The sequence below is a fragment of the Urocampus carinirostris genome, chromosome 15 (assembly GCF_059441175.1).
Source record: "Urocampus carinirostris isolate Australia breed hairy pipefish chromosome 15, RoL_Ucar_1.0, whole genome shotgun sequence".
Lineage (NCBI taxonomy): Eukaryota > Metazoa > Chordata > Actinopteri > Syngnathiformes > Syngnathidae > Urocampus > Urocampus carinirostris.
In genome coordinates this window covers 36,897,166-36,917,684 of record NC_142363.1, presented here as the reverse complement: position 1 = coordinate 36,917,684, position 20,519 = coordinate 36,897,166, and the positions used below count along the sequence as shown (strand labels likewise).

Sequence of the window (20,519 nt, the reverse complement as noted above, 5' to 3'; positions counted from 1 at the left end):
GAAAGAGGAAAAGAGAGAACATCATCGTCATTTCTGTCCTATTGTAGTTTTTCCATAGTTGATTTTTTTTTTGGGTCGTATATCGATTAATTTTGTAGTATTACTGCAGTCCTTCTGTGGTATTTCTGGTGGTATTTTGTATTATTTATGTTGAAGTACTCAGTAGTATTTCCATAGTAGTATTTTTAAGTATTTCTTAGGTGTTTTGTAATATTACTGTAGCTGTATTTTTAAAATAGTAATTATTTATTATAGTATTTCCGTCACATTTCTGTAGTAGTATATTTTATTATAGTATTACGGTACAGAAGCTGCCCTACTTACAAAGCAGAGGTTCCGGACGATCGTTCGTAAGTTGAATTTGTTCCTCCAGTGCGATATTTTGTATGTTTAAGGCTTGTGTGAATAACCTGTATTGTTTTGTACTCAAAAATAAACATTTCATAAAATGATCTGCTCTATAAAGATGAATAAAGTTAAGGTTAACTTACTTTTGGAAGATGGGCTTCAAGAGGTCCTCCTTTGTAGTAAAAAGTGGCCGAAAAAAAGTATTCCAAACATTTTCTCAACCGCATCAAGCTTTCTTATTCCACTTTCATTTCAAAAGAAACGGCTCACCTCTTCTTTACACGGACCATATTGAATGGACGCACGAGATATTAAACAATACAAATGTCAAAGTTCTTAGTGCGCTGGAGATACAGTATAGAATGTTTACACACGAACTAGGATTTCTTCTTCGGAGTGGATGCTGGGGGATCTCTCACAGCGCCACACGCCGGTAGTGGCAGAAAGTGGCACTACAGTACTGTCCTGTACTCAGAAAAAGGTGCACACGATACAAATTCCGGTTATTTTTCCACATCCTGAAAAAAATGTTTGTATCTGCCGGAATCCGTATGTCGAATGTACGTAAATAGCGGAGCGTCTGTAGAATAGAATAGAATAGAATCTACTTTTATTGTCATTGTTACAAAATAGGTTGAACATATTGTGAAAACGAAATTGGACGTGGCACTCCAGTTTCACATTTACCAGTGAGGATAAAAGAAAACAAAGAAGATAAAGGAACCGAGAAGATAAAGGTTATAATAATGTTTAGTGGTATTTTTTGTAGTATTTCCGTCGTATTATTTTTTTAGTATTTTTCAGTATTTTGTATTATTACTGTAGTTGTATTTCTGTATTATTTTGATGGTATATTTTCTTTTCAGAATGAAAGCCAGATGATCTTTAGGTCCTTGTTTTTAAGCACTAAATTTGATATTTAGGTTTTTAGTAGTTTTATGGTAGGTTTGTAGTCATTCTGTTGTAATATTCTTGTCATAGACACACAGGTAGACAATATTGGCACCCAGTAACATTTTTTATTAGAAGTACTTGTGATGATATTTTGACCATTTTCAATTAGCGGGCCAGATGAAAAAGCCTAAAGGACCACAAATGTTTGGCGGGCCGTAGTTTTCCCACTGCCGTTATCTTATTTTTATTATCCATTTTCTCCGCCTTTCCCTATATCTTTAGATGACGGCGCTGGACCTGATTAAGCACGAGGAGTTCGAGGAGCTCACGGCGACATTGTCCTCGGAGTTCCAACCTTTGTGCCGTCTTGTCTTGTTGCTGGGATGGAGCCATCTTAGCAGCCTGAGTTCGGCTCGCACGTTACTGGACGTCCTCCATCACCGGCAGGTCACTCACCGCCATCTTTTCAATGTCACCGTTTTAACATGTAGTTTGTCTCTAACAAACTACGATTTGTTTACGAGGCAAGAAAATCAAACAAAAGAACAAAGGAACATTGGGACAAGAAAACTCGCGTGCGCGCTTATACTTAACAATAGAAGCTGGTGTTAAAGAGGGAGAAATTTGCTAGCGATTGAAAGTACTGATCAATAAGCCTGATTTTAAGATAATGTACTCATTTCAATGATCGGTAATTACTTCATTGCGCTATACATTGGCTAACGTTAGAAGAAAATTCAGTCAAAAACTTGTTTAGTTTTTAAACAACTGCAGCTGGATGAGAGTGGGGGGGACGAGCGGACGATTTACTCGCTCTCGGCTCGCCGGTCACACTCCCTCTGAGTCTCCCCCCCCCCCGTCTGCCTCTGTGTTTTATTGAAATCACAAGACATGGAAAAGGACTGGTATGTTGAGACAAAAGATAAAAGACCACCCCCTTGGAAAAGTACCAACACCTTTAAACAAAGACAGGAAGACTAGGAGACGGCCAAAAGGAATATCAAACTTATTAGTAATACACACCTTGGGCAAATACGTTTAAGCCTACTTTACAACGGCTGCCCCGGCTCTGGGTTTTTTCGTCCCCATTTGTCCAGGGACAAAGGCCAGCCAGTGAAAACCAGGTCAGCGCCTTGGTGCTCCCAGTCCCGGAGGAGAGGGCAGACGTTCGCGCCTGCCTTTCAAAAGCAGTGATGTCATCGGTCACCGGAGGTGTGTCCTGTGACCCGTTGAAGCTTCTATTAAAACTTTTCAAAATAGTTTTTCAATCGGTCGATTGACAATAGGCGGATTTCGTTCGGACACGCGACGAAATAACTCTCTAGCATAAATCATAACAAGGGACATCATTCATCTTTTGATTACAAACACTTTCGGGGTCCAAATATTTATTATCCAGCCGGAGAGTCTGGTCACTTCCTGTAAATGAAGGAAATGTCTTTCTCTGTGAGCATTGGGATAGCGTTCTCCCATATGCACTTCAGGAAGAAGGAAACTAATGTCTTTCAAGGTCCCTCCTTGTTTTGAAAAAGTCTGTGGCTAGAAAATGTATTTGTGGCAATGGATTTCCTATACACAGTTATTATCCTTGTCTAAAATCCATTCCTATATATTTTTAGAGGTCCGCCAATGACTCCGTCCTGCAAGACTTTGCCAATCTTTTATCCTCCCAGCTTGGAATACTGGAATGGTGCAAAAACAACAACAAGTAAGTACTTTTCCTTTTTCTTTTGTGTAGTTGAATCGTGTCTTCATCTTTTCTTCTCAGTCATTTTTTTTATATGAGCATTCCATTTAGACGAACACATACATGCCAACATTTTGACATTAAAAAGCAGGAAATATTATCAACCACTATGTGCAAAACACAAACCTTCTCCAGAATGTTAAAAAAACAAGTGCTTGTCTATAAATGGAAGTAGATAGATAGAGTTTTTTCATCCCCGTAGGGAAATTCACACTTCCAGCAGTATCCTTGTGTAGAAAATAAAATAATAATAAAATATAAGAAATAGATTACAGAAATACCCAATATAACGTGTTGATAAAGAGTATTTAAATAGTGCTACGGAAAATACACACTCTCATAAAAATAGGGTCATATGCAAGTGTGGGGGTGGTGTTTAATATGGGCTTTTACTCCCCCGGGTGGAGTTAAATAGCCTCATGGCATGAGGAAGAAATGATCTCGTTAGTCGCCGTGGTACAAGACTGTGACAGCAGTCTGTCGCTGAAGTAGCAAATGTTTGACAAAACCAAAATAGAATGCAATGATTGAATTGCTTTATTCTCGCATAAAGACTTAATCTTGCTTCAAAGCCAAACATAGACGAAAAAACTAGTCTTGAGTCAAGGTTTTTGTTGTTGTTTAATTTTGAAGTTTCCTCCCACATTCCAAAAACATGCATGTCAGGTGAATTGGCCAGTTAAAATGCTCCCTGAGTGTGAATGAGTGAGCGAATTGTCTGTCCCTGTGTCCCCTGCGATTGGCCGACAAGCAGTTGTTTGTGTTGAATATAGTAAAATGACATCTGAGCCCTTTAGTATTACCTGTGGCGTTCCGCAGGGTTCAGTACTTGGTCCCTTTCTTTTCAGCATTTGCTTCATGGTCTCCATTTGAGCCCCGGTGCTGTGTAATGCTCTTCCCTCTGAGATTCGATCTTAGAACTTTTTAAATCAAGGCTTGTGAGTTTGACATTTTCCACGTCTGTTTCATAAACATGCATGTGTGATTTGATGAGGGGAAAGCAGCGTTTATAGGTTTCCGAGCCCTTTCATAAATCATCGACCAAACATCCCTGTGAAATCGCCCAAATTTTCACAAACGCTTTGAACTGATCCATGACATAAATCCAGTCCAGGCTTGGGTTCGAGATTTTGTGAGCAATCCATGTCACAAGTCGATCCTTATCCTAAAGTCAAAGTTTTTTGGAGTGTTTGGTGGGGTTTTGTATCCATCTAAATGATTTTGTGTGCAGAAGCATCTCCAAAGAGGCGTTACTGGGCCAACTGCACAGTCTGGACAACCACTCGCCGCTTTACATCCTGCATTCTTTGACGCCCCTGGCTCGCTTTGAGGAGCGCCGCCTCCTGGATCTCCTGCAGCAAACGCTGCAAAGTCAGTACGGCGTTCAGTTTCCGTCGTTCGGGTCCCTCCCTGACCTCCTTGTAATTTCCAGGGGACGATAAGTCCGTCTCAAGTCCGTCGGCGCAAAGGAGCCTGATTCTGTTCCGTGCTTTCTGCGCCATCAAGTATGCCGTCTACGCTCTGTGCGCCAACGCGCACGCCGGCGCCGAATGCGGCCAGTGTGGAGCCCGAAGGGGCCCCGATCTTGACAACGCCTCACTAGAAGGTTTGCAAATTCAGACTCTCAACGCTTGTTTGCTTTTGATTGGTTGTTTAAGAGTTTCTGTGAATCCTTGAAAAGTAATAAAATCCACTTTATTCATGATTCTAAAAAAGAGTTCTGATCCCCCACATGGAGATGACAAAAGAGCTCCTTCACACATATCATCATTTTTCACACCCATGAGGCGCACTGTTTTAAAGGGCGCGCTCTCCTTGGTCCCCATGATTTTTTTTGTCAGCTCATATGACGCCTATGGCCTCTTTGTTTACTGGTCCTCAGCAGCCTTTGTTTGCCTGCCGTTTCTTAAATTTACTGATCCGATACCGGAGAGAACATGCAAACTCCGCACAAGGGGGCTAGTAGCTGGATTTGTTCCAATGACCTCAGAACTGTGCTGCGGACGCATCAATTACTGCGCTGCCGTGCCGCCTGAGAGAGAACTAAACAAAGAAACATAGAAAGAATGAAAGAAGGACAGAGAAAGAGAAATCAAGAATAAAAGAGATCAAAACAGAGAGAAAAAGAGGGAGAAAAGGAAGTAAACAAGAGTGAGCGAGAGAAAGAGCGAAAAAAAGAGGGGAAAGAAAGAAAGAAAGAAAGAGAGAGAGAAAAATAGAGCTACAGTTGATTGGGAGTGGTGCCTGGCTTTGGTCAGGAGGTAGAGCGCTCGTCTTGGGATCAAGAGATCGCAGTCCGAATCCTCCGTGTTACATGTGGAAGTGTCCTTGGGTAAGACACTGAACCCCTAATACCCCCAATATGCGGGTTAGCGCCTTACATGGCTGCACGGCCGCTATTGGGAAATGTGAAGCACACTGTAAAGCGCTTTGGGAAGTCTTGACTCGAAAAAGCGCTATATATAAATGCAGATCATTTCATTTCATCAATTGGACGGATTCAAAAGTGCAGCTCATTTTTCTCTCGTGCTTCTCTCTTCTTTCTCTCACGGGCTGGATTTAAACCATTGGCGGCCCTGATCGGGCCCACGGGCGTTAGCTTGACACCCTTGAATTAGCTCATTCCCTCCCACTTAGATTCAATCATCAATTTGTGTTTTTAGACAGCGGCTCGCCGTTGGAGCACTACCTGTCCGAGTGCCAAGTTTACCTGGAGGCCGTGCCCGCCATCTTGCGTCTGGAGCTACTGGAGAACATCTTCTCGCTGCTCTTCCTCTCCAGTTCCGACTTTTCGGCGCCAACAACAAACCGGACGTCTTTTTGGTCCGAGGAGAACGCGGAGAAGGCGGCGTTTCGCCGTCCGGACCTCGCCCACCTGGTCAGCGGCTCCGAGGGCTTCCTCGCGGACTCCGAGGCAATGGAAGCTTTCTTGAGGCTGCTGAAAGAAGGTCTGGAAGGTCTGGCGGCTCAGCAGGAAGGTGGCGAGACCGGGCACGAGGCGGAGCTGGCGGAGAGCGCGGGATGTTCGGTGGCGGTGGGAAATTTTGGCGCTCGCCTGCAGAGGTTGTCCAAACGCACGGCTGAGGCGCGCTGGAGGTTGCAGATTGTAACTAGCAATCGAGGCAGCAGCGAAGGTCAGATGTTTATCTTCTTCTCTTATTCATTTAAAAATGAAACGGTAGACCCCTGGGAATGTCAGAGCTAGCAAATCCTATAAATCATCTGTAGATTACTTTGCCAGTTCATAGCAAATGAGGAAATACACATTTTCTATGAAAAGAATGAAAATTACGACAAAAAACAAGCAACGTTCATTTTTCTGCTCTAGATGGTGCTCTCGGTTTCAAATATACAGAAGCTATTTTGATACACTTCGGTGCATATTTCAATCCTATTTTTCGGCAGCCTTTCCTGCAGCTCCGTGTTATTTCGCTCTTTTTGTGATTTAGGGTTTTAAGTGTCTGCTTCTATCTTCGCTGTTTTTCATCCTTTTTGACAACTACACTTTGGATGACTTTCTGTCCTATGATTATGGGTTTCAACGCACAAAAATGCGTTTATTCGAGGAATCGACTCCTTGCCCTGAAGAATTCTCGTGCCGGCGTGATGAGGGGGCCCTATCATGGATGGAGAGCCGGAGCTAAAGCTAAGCAGCTAGCGGCGTTATAAGTCTCTGTTACCGTCCGCAATCATGGGAAATGTGAACTCTCTACCAAATAAGACCAACGAACTGGCTGTGCTGGTGAAAAACATCAAAGCGTACAGGGAGTGCAGTCTGCTGTGGCTCACGTCTAGCATCCCGGACGCTAACGTGGAGCTACCCGGCTTCAGCGCTGTTAGGACAGACAGAGACACAGAAGCCTGCGGGAAGCGGAGAGGAGGCGGACTCGCTATCTACGTGAACACGAGGCGGTGTAACCCTGGGCACAAAGATTTCCATCTGCTGTAGGGACGTCGAACTTTTGGCCTAGCGTGTGACGTCATCCACTCCGCTGTTGCTAAACTACAACACAGCACCCCGGGGCCATCCTATTAGATGTGTAGACAAGATAGATAGCTAGATACTTTATTCATCCCCCGTTGGGAAATTCACATTTCCAGCAGTCTCCTTTGTTGTTTATTAACAGATTAATATATCCATCCACTGTTTTGAAGAAAATGTCTCCACACAGTGACACGTGGATTCTCTTTCAGGGACGGAGAGCGATGGCGAAGACGGCGAGCCGCGTCTCGGCTGGCTGATCCCCGCCATGTTGTCCTCTCCAGAGTCACTTCTCATCTCCTGCATCCGGCGCAACAACTTCATGGAGGCCCGTCAGGTGACTTCTCATCTCCATGAACCTTCCGTTGATCTCTGGTGCCGACACTGCGGCCCGCGGGCTAACTCGGACCGCGCTGAGAGAAGCGTGAGATAAAAATGAGCTGCAGTTAGAAACGGGTCCACTTGAGTTCACCCGAGGCAGTCACCACTCTCAAAGCAAATGTAGTAGTACTTCTCTCTACTTCTCCCTTTTTCTCCCTCACTCTTTCTTTTTTCTCTATCTCTTTATTTCTCTTTTTACCACTTTCTCTCTTTTTCTTTATCTCCATTTCTTTATTTTTCTATTGCTCTTTTGCTTTTCTCTTTTTTTCTCTCCCACTCTCTCGTTATACCTTTCCTGTCTTTATTTTGCCCTATTTTTCTCTCTTCACCCTCTCTTTCTCTTTCTTTTTTACTCACTTTCTCCCTCTCTTTATCATTCTTCCCCTCCTTTTTCTCTTTCTTTCTTACCATCTATTTTTCTCTCCCTTTTCATTTTTTTCTGACTTTGTCTCTCTCTTTCTGTTTAATCTACTAGTACACTCCCCCCAGTTCTATATTATTCTATATTACTCGAATGTCTTTGACACCCCCCGTCTCCCCCGAAGGTTTCTCTGCTTTTCGACTTGGGGGCTTCGGCCTCCAGCGGCGAGCTGGCCTGGATGGAGCGCCACCAGGAGGTGGTGGTGGAGCTGGGCCGGGTGGAGCAGAAGATGGAGAGCCGTTCCGTGTCCTCCTCCTCCTCCTCCTCCGAGGGTTTGGGCTCCGTCGCCGCGACGACCGGTACGGCACGCAGCCGCTTGGGCAGCAGCGGGCGCGCCACCATCCAGGCCATCGGCAGCGCCGCCGCCGCAGGTGAGGTGTCGCGACGTCCTTTTTATCTCCGGGTTCGTACGGGCGCTCGAAATCCTTGAAAAAGATGCTTTGATCTTAAGGTTGCGTTTCCAAGGTCAAGGAAATGCCGAGATTTCCGGTGAAGGCTTTCCATTGCTGTGTTTCCTGGCAGTCTCACTCGAAAGACCGCGCTTTTAAATAAAGAAAGCTTTTTTTTTTAGAAGTGCGTAAAAATGACACCGATCGTGGCTCCAGTTCTCCTCATGGAGTTGTGTCGGATCTATAAAGATCGTTTTCGTATGGGAGAGCTTAATAATATTGACTGATCTTAGGAGAAATTTAGTATTAAAAGAAAATCAAAATACAAGCATTAAAGGGAATCAAAATAAAAGCATAGAGTGTCTTGTTAGAGGATGCTGCTTATCTGCATGAGCGCGTGACGGATGAAACAGGATGTGTGGTGCGAAAAAGTGCAAGAATGGAATGTTCTAGAACAGACGTTAACTACCACAAACAGGTTGATGACTCAGAGGCCTGCAACCACAATCAGGAGGGGCCAACACGTGATCCTGCTGGGGAGGAAAGACCAATCAGAACGAGCTAAGGATAAATGCGGTATACACATAGCCAATAGAATTATGCTAGAATGTTTTGTTGCTGTGCTATTTGCATATTGTATAGTATAAATTAATGCTGGGCTACTCGGATGGGATGCGCCTGCTGGTGGGAACAGAGACGCTGGTGGGAACAGAGACGCACAATTGCAATTGGGAGGGAGAAATCAAGGTTCGATTCGCCTCTAAGCCAGCTTCTCTCTACCTCGCTCCTCCTTCTTGCTCATCTTTTTATCGTAATCCCAACAGGGCGGGCACAGGGAGAACAAAGAAGCAAAGAAAATTCGGAGATTAGAAATACACATTTTAAACCGACTTTACAAGTTGTCATGTGAAGCGTTACTGCCCCCTACTGTCGCATCCAAGAGGACAGCTTCATCAGAGTAGTCACGGGAATTTTGGCTCTTTTTCGAGAATATCATCAATAATAATAAAATATTATGCACCAAATTATTTAGTAATTAGTCAAATATAGATAAAAATATTCACAGATCTACCAAAAAAATTGTAACATGCAAAACAATGTTAGCTATTGACACACTGAAGTCGAGCAACAACTCAAAATTCCTGAAAATGCAAAACAATCAAATATAAATGAAAAACATGAGCTCTTCAGTGCTGTAAACAAATGATAAAATGCCAAAAAACAAACTATTTACAATTCGATTTTCACCAATTTAGATACAGATCCTCTGAAGAACATGCAAAAAATTGAATTCAAATAAGTAAAACCAAAAGCAAAAGATCAGCAGTCTCGAATATTGAATGCACTCTGCTTCAGGTCAATCAATATAATTAAAATAAGTCAAAATTTAGCTCATTTTTCTGCTTTTTATAAATCCTTTTTTTTTTGTTTTCCCTATTGAACTCAATAACGACCTATAGAGCCCTTTTCCTGTTTCTATGCAAACAAGTGTGACGGATTGAAGCTGCGCGTGCATTGTTGAAGTAAAATGGCAGAATTCATGTCAGTTTATAGCAGCCCATTGACACTAAAACATCAAGATCATAGATGGTGTTAGGAATTTAATATATTAAAAATGTATCGTTTACCAAATTGTTCGAATGAGTTATCTGACTCCATTAACCAAACACAAGACATATTCTGTCCTAACAATGCATGCTGGTTTCTTTTTGGGAAGAGATGGACAAGAATAGCCGACATTTTCACACGGCGGCAGATTTATTTTCTTAAAGTATTGAACTAAGTGAACTCCATCGAATTAGCCGAATTAGTGTCGCTGGAGTCTTTGTCGAGCCTTTTTTCTCGACTCACGTCTCTCCCTAGCTGGTACTTGAAAAATTGGCCTTAAAAGTTCTTGAATTTATACGGTATACGAACCTCGCGTAAGTTGCAGCGTTTAAAATGTAGAAATAAAGTAGCGGTTCCTAGTCCGTAATTTCCTGTATGGTGTTTGTGGGATTCCCCCGCAGGCGTAGCTTTCTACTCCATCTCAGACATCGCCGATCGTCTCCTCAGCACGCCTTCCCACCCGCTCCCGAGCCTGCAGGAGGGCTACTGGACCGAGCGCCGGACCGAGCGCTGCCCCTCGGCCGCTTCGGACCCGGCGGTCGGTCTCCTGGAGGAACTGAGCCCGCCCGCCATGGCCGCCTTTGACCTGGCCTGCTGCCACTGCCAGCTATGGAAGACGTCCCGGCAGCTGCTGGACACGGCCGAGCGGCGCCTATCTGCTAGTTTGGAGGCTCGAGGTAGGCAAGCCGCAATGCCACCATCCCCTGATCTGACAGCGACATGCAGGCAAGGGAAAACTCCAAAACCCCTGTTAGGAATGAAACTATATTACAAATGTAGTGTTTACCAAATTGTTGGAATTAGTTATCTGACTCCATTAACCAAACAGAAACTTTATTCTCCTAACAATGCATGCTCGTTTCTTAATGGGAACATGAACAAAGATAGCCGGCATTTTCACCCGGGGGCAGATTTAGTTTCTTAAAGTATTTAAGTGAATTCCATCGAATTTTGCCGACTTATTGTCGAACTAGTCTAATTAGTCTCCGTTGAGCCTCCCATCTCTCGTCTCTGCTCCCGTCGTTTTGACACGTCTGGGCATCGGCCACCCCCCATGGGCGGGCCAGGAAGTCCTCATCTCGTCTGACTGGTGCGTTACGAAGAAAATGGCGCGCGCAGGGTATTGACGTGCCATATTTCATCAGGTATACAAGCGGACCCCGAACACCCTCGCCCGGAGAACTTCTGTGGATTTCCTCTCCTTCTGCAGCGCCTCAGCAAGATTCTCAACCATACCGCTACCAGTAAGAGCTCACTCCAACATGTAATTGTCATTTATCCGGAATACATACCTGTTAACCTGTACTATTTGCCGTCCAAAGTACGTTTATGATGCATTTTAAGACGCGTACGACGTACAAGAAAATCTGTACGAAAAAACGCAAATTTGTCAATGACGGGTACCATCCGGTTTACACGGACGATCACCAAACGGCAAATCGATCGAGTCAAACGAGTTCGCCGCGGTAGCCTCTATCTCGGTATCGTTTTTTTCGTTGCAAACGAAGCCAGCAGTTTGATGCTACTGTGCGTATGCCGCCTGGGGATTTCCCATCATGCATCATTCTAATCACACGTGAACAAAACGAAAGCAGAGCAGTAGGCCTACATTATAACATAGTTTTGAATTTTCTTTGGATACAATCATCAATGGCCAAATCTGAATCAAAACGCCGTAAGTCATCAGGCGTGGTTGATTGAGTACATTTGAAATACTTGTGGTCTTAAAAACGTCGGATTACACGTGGTAGTTGTGTAGCGAAAGGAAGTAAGTCTCTTTTCAGAGAAGCGGATTTTTTGGCTCAACTCGTTAAAGTGAGCCGGCTCTCCAACGGCTCACTTGCTTTGATGCATTATATTAAGAAAAAAAAACGAAGAAAATGAAAAAAAGGCAGGTTTGTGGTTATCCCTTTAATCGGTATATTACGAACAATAATTTGATACAGAAAATGAATTTATATTTTAAATAAGAAAATTCTACTTCATTCTATTTGCATGTATTTTTTCCTTCTACTGTGAACGTCCAAGCGACTTCATTTTTGAACTTTTTTTATAATAAAGCTCATTCATGTCCAGCAACTCAGTATCTCACAAAAAATGTTAATGAACAATATATATGATATAACGAAACACTTGTACAATATAACATGTTAAACTACCTAAATAAACACGTTTGAAAAAAAAAAAATATATGGTGTAAGATTATTTTGTAAGGGAATATACGACATTTTGTAAGGGCATGGAGCCCTGGAGTGCGACAGCTATGGGAATATGCGTTACAAGTAGCGCAAGGTGTCCCGATTGTTGTTCAACAATTTCTCCAAACAAAAACGTGAAAAATGAGAAAGCTCCATACACTTAAAAACAAAGAAGAGAAAACACGAGACATATTCTGAAAGGAGTTACCAGAAGCATCGCTTATTAGCTGTTAGTTGGTTGGATATGCAGGGTACGTGCATGTATTTCAACTCATGCAATCATATATGGATGCACATATATACATGTCTTTCTACATATGTCTATCTACATATATCAAATACACTCAATTACACTCAACAAAAACTACCTACCTGCATACATACATACATAAAACGAGGCCTCTTGTTACTGGTCATATCAATCACTGAATCAAAATCACACGCAATTATTCATGTTCCTTCTCCTTTGCACCCACTAGGCAACATATTTTTCTACATTTTCTGGAAGTGGCGTACGTTTCGACTTTGCTTCGTGTCTTCTTTTAAATCGTTCCTTAGTTTTACACCAGTTATGGACATCCAGACGCTTTTCAACGCTTTTCATAATTGCTGTTTAAAATGATATAATGTCAGGAAACGTTGTTGTGGTTTAATAGAGTCGGAGCTTGACATAGTGAGGACACATTTGTTTAAGACGAGAAATTCCAGGCTTGTTTCTCCTGAGTTTAAATGTCAGCGAGTGTTATTAATAATAACACTCTTATTATTATTATTCATTATTCAGCCAGTATCAACCGTCAACATGATATCTACCGGAAATCATTTTGTCACGCGAAGCTATCGACGTGACTCGTCGCCTTCGATCGGCGCCAAGTTTTTAGACCCAACTTCTGTGTTGGGAGTCATTAGGTGAGCAAACCCCCCCAATTCCAACCCTTAATGCCGAGCGCCAAGCAGGGAGGCAATGGGTACCAATGTTGTAAGTCTTGACTCGGCCGAGGCTTGAACCAGCGACCTCCCAGTCTCGGAGCGGGCGCCCTACCATCTAGGCTGCCGAGCTTTGGGCTTGCCAAGTAATAACATTCTGCTTGGCTTGGAACAAGCGGTCAAGTCAGGCCGACTCCAATGATTTTCTTTGAAATTGTGTAACTTTGGAGAATCGAAAGAGGACGAAAACATTCTGAGGAAAAACATTGTCAATTCCTGGTAGCATGCGATTTGAGAAAAACAAGTGCGTCATCACGAGGGGGGGCATTAGGCAACATGTGATATTTCTGACGTAATGGTTTTGCACCGGAGGGTACAAGAACGCTGATTGTCTCTTAGACGAATGAGAACTCAATAAACAACCTCTCCCTCTCCTACCAAGATTCCTCTGCACTGTTTATATTCCTGGGGCGAGGCAATAAGGTCTGCCCCGAAAACGTCAGCAGTTTTGATTGGATAAAAAGTGGATTGTTGCTCTATTTCGCTGTACGACAAGTGACTGTCATGAGATTTTATAGCGATTTCCCCAAACTTCAGCGCTGTAATGTAGATGTAAAGCCAATCCTTGCCAAAATGATGACTTAAGCTCGTGTTTGTAGAAGGTGCCGCAGGGGAGGAGCAGGTCTCGTCCAGCCCTTTCGGTTGCTCCATCCAGGAAATCCTGCTGTGTTGCCACCCCGCACTGACGGAAGAGTCCATCTCGGCCCGACTCGCCCTCATGCAAAGTATAGAGGGCAGCCTGCGCGTCCTCAGCTCTGCAACGCACGGGGCCGGTCAGTTTGCTACTTTCTTGAATTCAGAAAATGACGGAGGCGGTGGGCTGGGAGAGCCAGATGAGAGCGTGTTCCTTTGCAGAGGGCGAGCCGGCATCCCCGAGCGGCCTCGTGTCGCTGCTGACGGACCCCAGGAATCTGAAGGACGCGGACCTTCATCCGGCTCGCCGCGGCAGCGAGCAGCTTCTGCGCTCCCTGGATCCGACGTGCCCCTTCGAACCCGACGCCGACTCGGCCCGGCCCCGTTTCCTGCGCTCCTTTCTGCGTTACGCCGACACGCTGGCGACCGTCCTCGTACGCGGCCTCGCCCCCGAAGGTGGGTCCACCGATCGGCGAGGAGATCCTCTTGCTTTTTGACCGCGTTTCTTCTATTAGTAGTGAATTCATAATCCCAAAGGTGAGAACCACCAGGAAAAGTATGTGTGTGTCTGTGTGTGGAGTCAAACTTTGGAACAATTTACAAGACCAGATCAAACAATGTCCAACTATTCACTTCTTCAGGTTTAGATACAAAGGAACATTCCTGGAGGAATACAGAGATGAGGAGGGTGGGGTATGAGTGGTGCAGGAGATTGGGAATAGTGCGTCTAGTTAACTTTGTTATTGTTGCTATTCTTATATCATAACTGTTATTATTAATATTACAATTGTTGTTATATCATTAGTGTATTTGGTGGGGAAGATGAAGGGGTAGGGAATATAAGCATTTGCTTCTTACTACCCCTTTTCGAACGTATTATGTAACGTTATTTTGTTGTTGAGGTTATTGTTTTTGTTTTGTTGTTGAGTTATTGTTTTTGCTGTTTTTTTTTCTTTATGTTCGAATAAAGTTTTCATTCATTCATTCAGATCAAACCGGTGAGGTGAAGTTGGCCAATCCGCTGCCGGTCTTGCTTCTCGCACCGTCGCAGCTTCTCTCTTACCTCCTGTTTGAGCGACAGGTGGCGCCGGAAAGGTACGCTGATTGAGAAATTCTAGGGTATTGGATTTTTAACTGGCTCTTAAGCAATGTTCCCTCTAAGTTGCGTATGTGCGCAATTGCGCACTGCCCAGAGCTTTTCCGCGAAAAGAAAATCTAGCTAGCTCACAAAAATCAGTGCTCGAAATTGCTAATTAAGAAGCAAACTAATTCACAGTTACAGTGCATGAAGGTAAAAATACACGGGTTCCCCTGACGCTGTGATCCAAATGCGGTATTTTGAAGTCAATGTCGAAGTAGAACGAAGTGGAGTAAAGTCGGTAGAGTTTTTCGAGAACCGGCTCCTTCAGCTCGGCTAACTAAAAAGAACCGTCTCTTTCCGGTCCCAAACGACCCTTCGGGTTGTTTTTGCTTCTTTCATCCCTACACAACCAAATATTATGTAAAATTTTGCACAAAATTACTTAAAGGAATGGGGGAAATATGAAATGAAATGATCTGCATTTCTATAGCGCTTTTCAAGTCAATGACTTCCCAAAGCGCTTTACAATGTGCTCCACATTTCCCAATAGCGGCCGTGCAGCCATGTAAGGCGCTCACCTGGTTATTGGGGGTATTAGGGGTTCAGTGTCTTACCCAAGGACACTTCGACATGTAACACGGACGAGCCGGGATTCGAACTGGGATCCCTAGATCCCAAGACGAGCGCTCTACCTCCTGAGCTACTGCCGCCCTAAAATACGAAAATGAAAAAGTATTGAAAAGCTGAGAAAAAAACGAAACAAAAGGAGAGAAAAAGAGAAAAAAATAGCAGGAAAATTCAGAAAAAAATAATCATCATTATTAAAAGAAAGAAGCAAATAAAGGGAAAATAGGTAATAGAGAACAAAGAAGCAAGAAAAAAGTAACAGCTAGGAAGAAATAAACACAATGAGATCTTTTAAAAAAAAAAAAACAACGGACTTTTCACCACACAACTCGAGATCGGCGTGCAGACGAAAACTCGAACCGCGAGACCAAAACAACAATGGCGGACCTGCCTGATGAAAAGTTTGGAGTGTGGTAAATCTTTGTTAAAAAAAAGTTATCGGCTAATAATGATAATTTTGTGTCCAAAAAGTTGCGTCCCAGGGACGCACGTTGATTTGAGACGATGCGTCCCCGGCAAAAATTATGCGTCTAGGATGCGGGGACGCGGGCAACCAGAACAGTGTTTTAAATCAAGCGATGTTGTTCCAGGCTGCTGTTGTTGCTGCAGGAGGCGGGTCTGGGCATCAGCGTCCAACAGGTGATCATCCAGCGATGCTGCAAGGTCCTGAACGTGGGCGGGACCGACCGGGACCAGGACCGGGATTCCGCTCACCCCGGAAAAGACGACAAAATCTTCGATGCCTCCAATTTTACTCTGACGCTGCTAAGCCACGCCGGGGAGCACGCATCCACGCTCGGCATGGGCGATTTTTCGTCCGCCTCCGAACTTCTCTTTTCAGAGGAGACCACACCCAACCCCGCCACCTCACCCGTCCCGTCGTTTCTACTCACGCAATCCGCCCTGGCCTTCCTCAAATCTCGCTCCGCCTTGACGGCGGCGTTAGCGTGTCTCTCGGCGTGCAAAGGCGAGGGCGCTCGCGCCCAGCCCACCGGCTGGTCGGGTTACTTCCGAAGCGCTCGCAAAGAAGCGCTCCTGGACGGCCAGCAGATCTCCCGCGAGGCCGACGCGCTCCTCCGGGAATTCCCCGTCCTGCGGGCGTACCTGGCCGCCACGGTCGAGCCCGTTCTGGGTCCTTCCTCCTCAGGGGACGAGGAGCTCGGCGAACGAGTGTGCGGGAAGCTCCCGGTCGAGCTCCTGCTGGCGGGGCCTCGGGAGGAGGACGCCCGGGGGGTGGCGGCCGTCGCTTTCCGACAGGCGCTGGCTTCCGGGGACGTCGAGCGAGCGCTGAAGATGCTGGAGCTTTACGGGACGGAGCGCCAACACGCGGGAGAGCTTCGAGACAGACTGCTGGCCTGGGCTGCCTTACAGGGTGAGTTGCGTTTGGTGCCATGAAAAGATGGACGAACGCTAGAAAGTGCTTTCCTCAAAAGACGGAAAAAGGAAAACCAGTCCAGTCTATGGGAAAATAAAGATACGAGTCTGTAAAGTAGGCTTAAACTATTTCCTCAAAAGTGTGTACTTCTAACAAGATGGTATCACGTTTCTGTTTCAAATATTGGTACTATTGTGGAAACAGCCCGATCAATTTGTCCCACAATATGTAACACGAGGTGCAGCGGAGTCGTGACGTTAGAGGGAGAGTTTGTTTATTGAACCTTGTCCACAGTAATCTCGAAGTCTCTCCTCGTCTTCAGAGACGGGTGGCTTTTTATGTCCTAATAGAACATCAGTATTAGTTTTCGCCCGTCCCCCTTGCAAGTGTACATGCACGCCACCAGACCGATTGTTTTGTAACCTTTTATATAACTTCCAAGAAATGTTTTGGGTCGGCTCCACATTTCCAGGAACTGTTGTTCCTGGGGTCAGTTTGACCTGGCATGCTCCCTGCCAAGGAGGTGATCATTAATAATAATATTCGCCAACATTTGCACTCGGGGTAAACAAGTTAGAATTTCCCCTTTTTCTATCCTAACGCTTTCCTTATGCAAGCCGACTCCACAACAGTACCGCCCAAAGGGGCGTTTCTTTCTTCTTTGTCTTTGTTCTACTTAAATAAAATACAGCACTATTTAAATACTCTCTAGTAAAAAATATTGGGTATTTTTGTATTCGATATCTTTTATTTTTATTATTTTACTTTTCAACACAAGGATACTGCTGGAATTGGGAATTTCCCTACAGGGATGAAGAAAGTATCCATCCATCCTATCCATATATCCATCTATCTCTCAATCTTTCCATCTCTCCATCTCTCTACCTCTCTCTCTCTATTTCTCTCTCTCTATCTCTCTATCTATCCATCTCTCTATCTATTTCTCTATCTCTATCTCTCTACCTCACTATCTCTCTACCTCTTTATCTCTCTATGTCTGTATCTCTCTATTTCTCTAATCAAAAAGGAAAAAAAGAAACCACTTTAGATAGACTGAAACTAAAGAAAAACCAAGACAATAGAGAAAGGGAAAAAACAAAAGAAATGGCGTCAGGCTAAAGGTGGTCTTATTTTCCTTTTTGTTATCCGCCTAAGATGAGGAGGACGCCATCCGCCACCTCTTCCGGTTGCGGGACTCCAACCTCCTGGCCCGCGTGACCTTGAGCGCCCTCCAGCGTTGGCCCCTCTCGGCTTGCGCGGAACTCTTGGATTTCTGCCTGGACCGCCACAAAGACACGGACCCCGCTCTCAAAGAGCAGCTAGCCAGGAAAAAGAAGGAAATGGACATCTACGGACAGGTAGGAGCGCCACACCAGACCCCAAACCGATTCAAACGTTACCCTTACCTTTTTTTCCGGTGACAGATGTTAGCCTTGCTGCCGCCGTCGCCGCGGGTTACCTGGCAGGATCTGAGGGAACAGTCCGAGACCGGCTCCGAGGTCCTGCTGGGTCGGATGCTGGAGGCCAAGGTGCTTAACGCTCGCCTTTCGTAAATGCTACCGGACCGGGGCTGTGACACATCGGGTTGAGAAACTCGGAAGAGGGGCGGGGCCAGGAGGAAAGAAAAATGGATCGGTTGACAGTAAGGGACACCGGGGACAAGAGGGGTACCGAAAGGTTTTAGGTTGGGCTAGGCCAGGGGTTGGCACACTTTTTGAGTCGCATCGGGTTAAAAATGGTCAAAAGGGCGGGGCTTGGAGGAAAATTTACAATTGATTAATGGTAAGGGATACCGGGGACAAGAGTGGCACCGAAACACTACTTTCAGGTGAGGCTAGGACAGGGTTTTTAAGGTGTGGGCCACATTAAGGTATAAAACATTCGGGAAAAGGGCCGGGGTCATTAAGTGCTTATTGGGGACAAAGATGCCACCATCAACAACATTTTTATGATAAGATTACTTGATTTACTAATATATATATCATGTTGTCATTCATCTCATCTCAGTAGCTGCACCGTTAATCCTCAGTAGGATCGCGGGGGTGCTGGAGCCCATCCCAGCCATCTTCGGGCAGTGGGCAGGGGACACCCTGAACTGGTTGCCAGCCAATCGCAGGGCACACAGGGACAGACGACTCGCTCGCTCATTCACACTTAGGGACAATTTGGACCGGCTAATTAATCTAACATGTATGTTTTTGGAATGTGGGAGGAAACCGGAGTGCCCGGAGGAAACCCACGCAAGCACGGGGAGAACATACAAACTCCGCACAGGAAGTCCGGTAGCTGGATTTGAACCCACACAGAAGATTCCCGAGACCTTAGAACTGTGCCGCATACGCTCTTACCGCTGTGCTGCCCGTTGTCATTCATATGTTTACCATCTCAGATTACAAAGGCTGAGAGGCCATTTTTTGCCCACGGGCTGTAGTTTGGCCACTCTTGTGGCAAAAGAAAGTAACAAAATCTATCCCGTTTTTCTGCAGGAATTTTCTCTGTGCAGCCAGTGGGCGGAGCTTCATCCCCTCAGCGAGGAGTCTGGACTGCAGCTGCAGACGGAGCATTTGCTGGATCTGCTGGACAAGGAACAGACCAATGAAGCCTACCAGGTGAGGATTTGCCTTCAAGGGGCAGCGTAAAAATGAGAGTGACCAAATTCTTGTCTGGAATTCGACTTCCGATGAAATATTGTATTTGGTTCATTTGTTCTTTTCAGTCATGTTGCAACAAACGTCACATGACAGAATGAACATATCGCCTGGAAAGCAAAAATTTGATCTTCATACAACAATATCAAATATAAGCCAATTAAAAGGATTGTCTATTCCAGGGGTTTTAAACTACATATACTAGGGGAGGCCCGAGTCATTTCAATACCACTATGTATTTCCAATGACTGCCCCGCAAGAGTGTCAAACGCCCTGGCGCTCACCTTGCGAAGCCTCACGCCCCCCCCCCACAATTTCAGAACCACCGCTCTAACGACAGCTAAACTAGAGCTTTGATTGCAATAGTTTTAAGTCAACCCATGTCCAAGGTCCAGCCTGGGGGCCAATTACGGCTGTTATAAATTTTTTACGGACCTGCAACCCCTGTAATGAAATACAGATGTGGCTTGCCAGAAATCTTGACCGCAGTATGAAATGAATTTGTACCAAAAAAAAAAAACTTCACCATTTCACCAGATGATGGCAGTAGCCCTTTGGCCACCTTGCCATTGTCGTGGAATAATGAAGTCAGAGCTTTTTGACATAATGAGGACACACTTGTTTAGACAGGAAATTCCAGAGTTAAGAGAAGCAATAACACTTTGCTTGATTTGGAACAGCTTGCGATGCTGACAGGAACTTTGCTGGGTCACGGCAACTCCAACTTTTTTTCTTGGAAAACACGAAATGTTCCAACTTCGGGAAAAAACAACACGTGATATTCCCGAACAAACGGTATAAGAGCTGACGCCTCCGAGGGACGAACGAGAACGCTGTCTCCCTCTCTGCGTTTTTGTGTATATTTTTCGGGCGAGGCATGTACGGTCTGCTCCGAAACAATTGGCTTTCTGTGGGGATGTTTTCCCACTCCATATAAGACATGAAAATGAAAAAGGAAAGTTGACTGCGAGGGCCGCCGCTATCAGGACAAATGGGAATCGGAGTATTTTTTTTCCGAAATCTGAAACGATCACGTCCGCCTAATTTGCTAAGAGACTGTGGCTCAAAGAATATCATGCCAAGAGGCACTGCCGGACTCCAAAAAAGCAAACTCGAGACAAACGCGGTGAAAGGGCGAAGCAACCGGAGGCTGTTTTAATCGCTACAAAGGCGAGCTACGACGTTGATCGCCTAGCACTG

At 45.0% G+C, this 20,519-nt stretch overlaps 1 protein-coding gene across 1 annotated transcript in view; it reads left to right on the top strand.

Moving 5' to 3' along the window:
• The window catches only part of zfyve26 (zinc finger, FYVE domain containing 26), a 62,396-nt gene that overhangs the window by 13,567 nt on the left and 28,310 nt on the right, over nt 1-20,519 (top strand). Inside the window, exons 8-23 of the mRNA XM_088354421.1 lie at nt 1,525-1,689; nt 2,862-2,950; nt 4,221-4,360; nt 4,422-4,595; nt 5,653-6,123; nt 7,184-7,308; nt 7,898-8,144; nt 10,172-10,447; nt 10,916-11,014; nt 13,555-13,728; nt 13,811-14,044; nt 14,578-14,683; nt 15,887-16,668; nt 17,827-18,029; nt 18,096-18,200; nt 19,158-19,280. Coding sequence (XP_088210547.1) covers nt 1,525-1,689; nt 2,862-2,950; nt 4,221-4,360; nt 4,422-4,595; nt 5,653-6,123; nt 7,184-7,308; nt 7,898-8,144; nt 10,172-10,447; nt 10,916-11,014; nt 13,555-13,728; nt 13,811-14,044; nt 14,578-14,683; nt 15,887-16,668; nt 17,827-18,029; nt 18,096-18,200; nt 19,158-19,280 — 3,513 coding nt within the window. The remainder of the gene's footprint in view (nt 1-1,524; nt 1,690-2,861; nt 2,951-4,220; nt 4,361-4,421; nt 4,596-5,652; nt 6,124-7,183; nt 7,309-7,897; nt 8,145-10,171; nt 10,448-10,915; nt 11,015-13,554; nt 13,729-13,810; nt 14,045-14,577; nt 14,684-15,886; nt 16,669-17,826; nt 18,030-18,095; nt 18,201-19,157; nt 19,281-20,519) is intronic.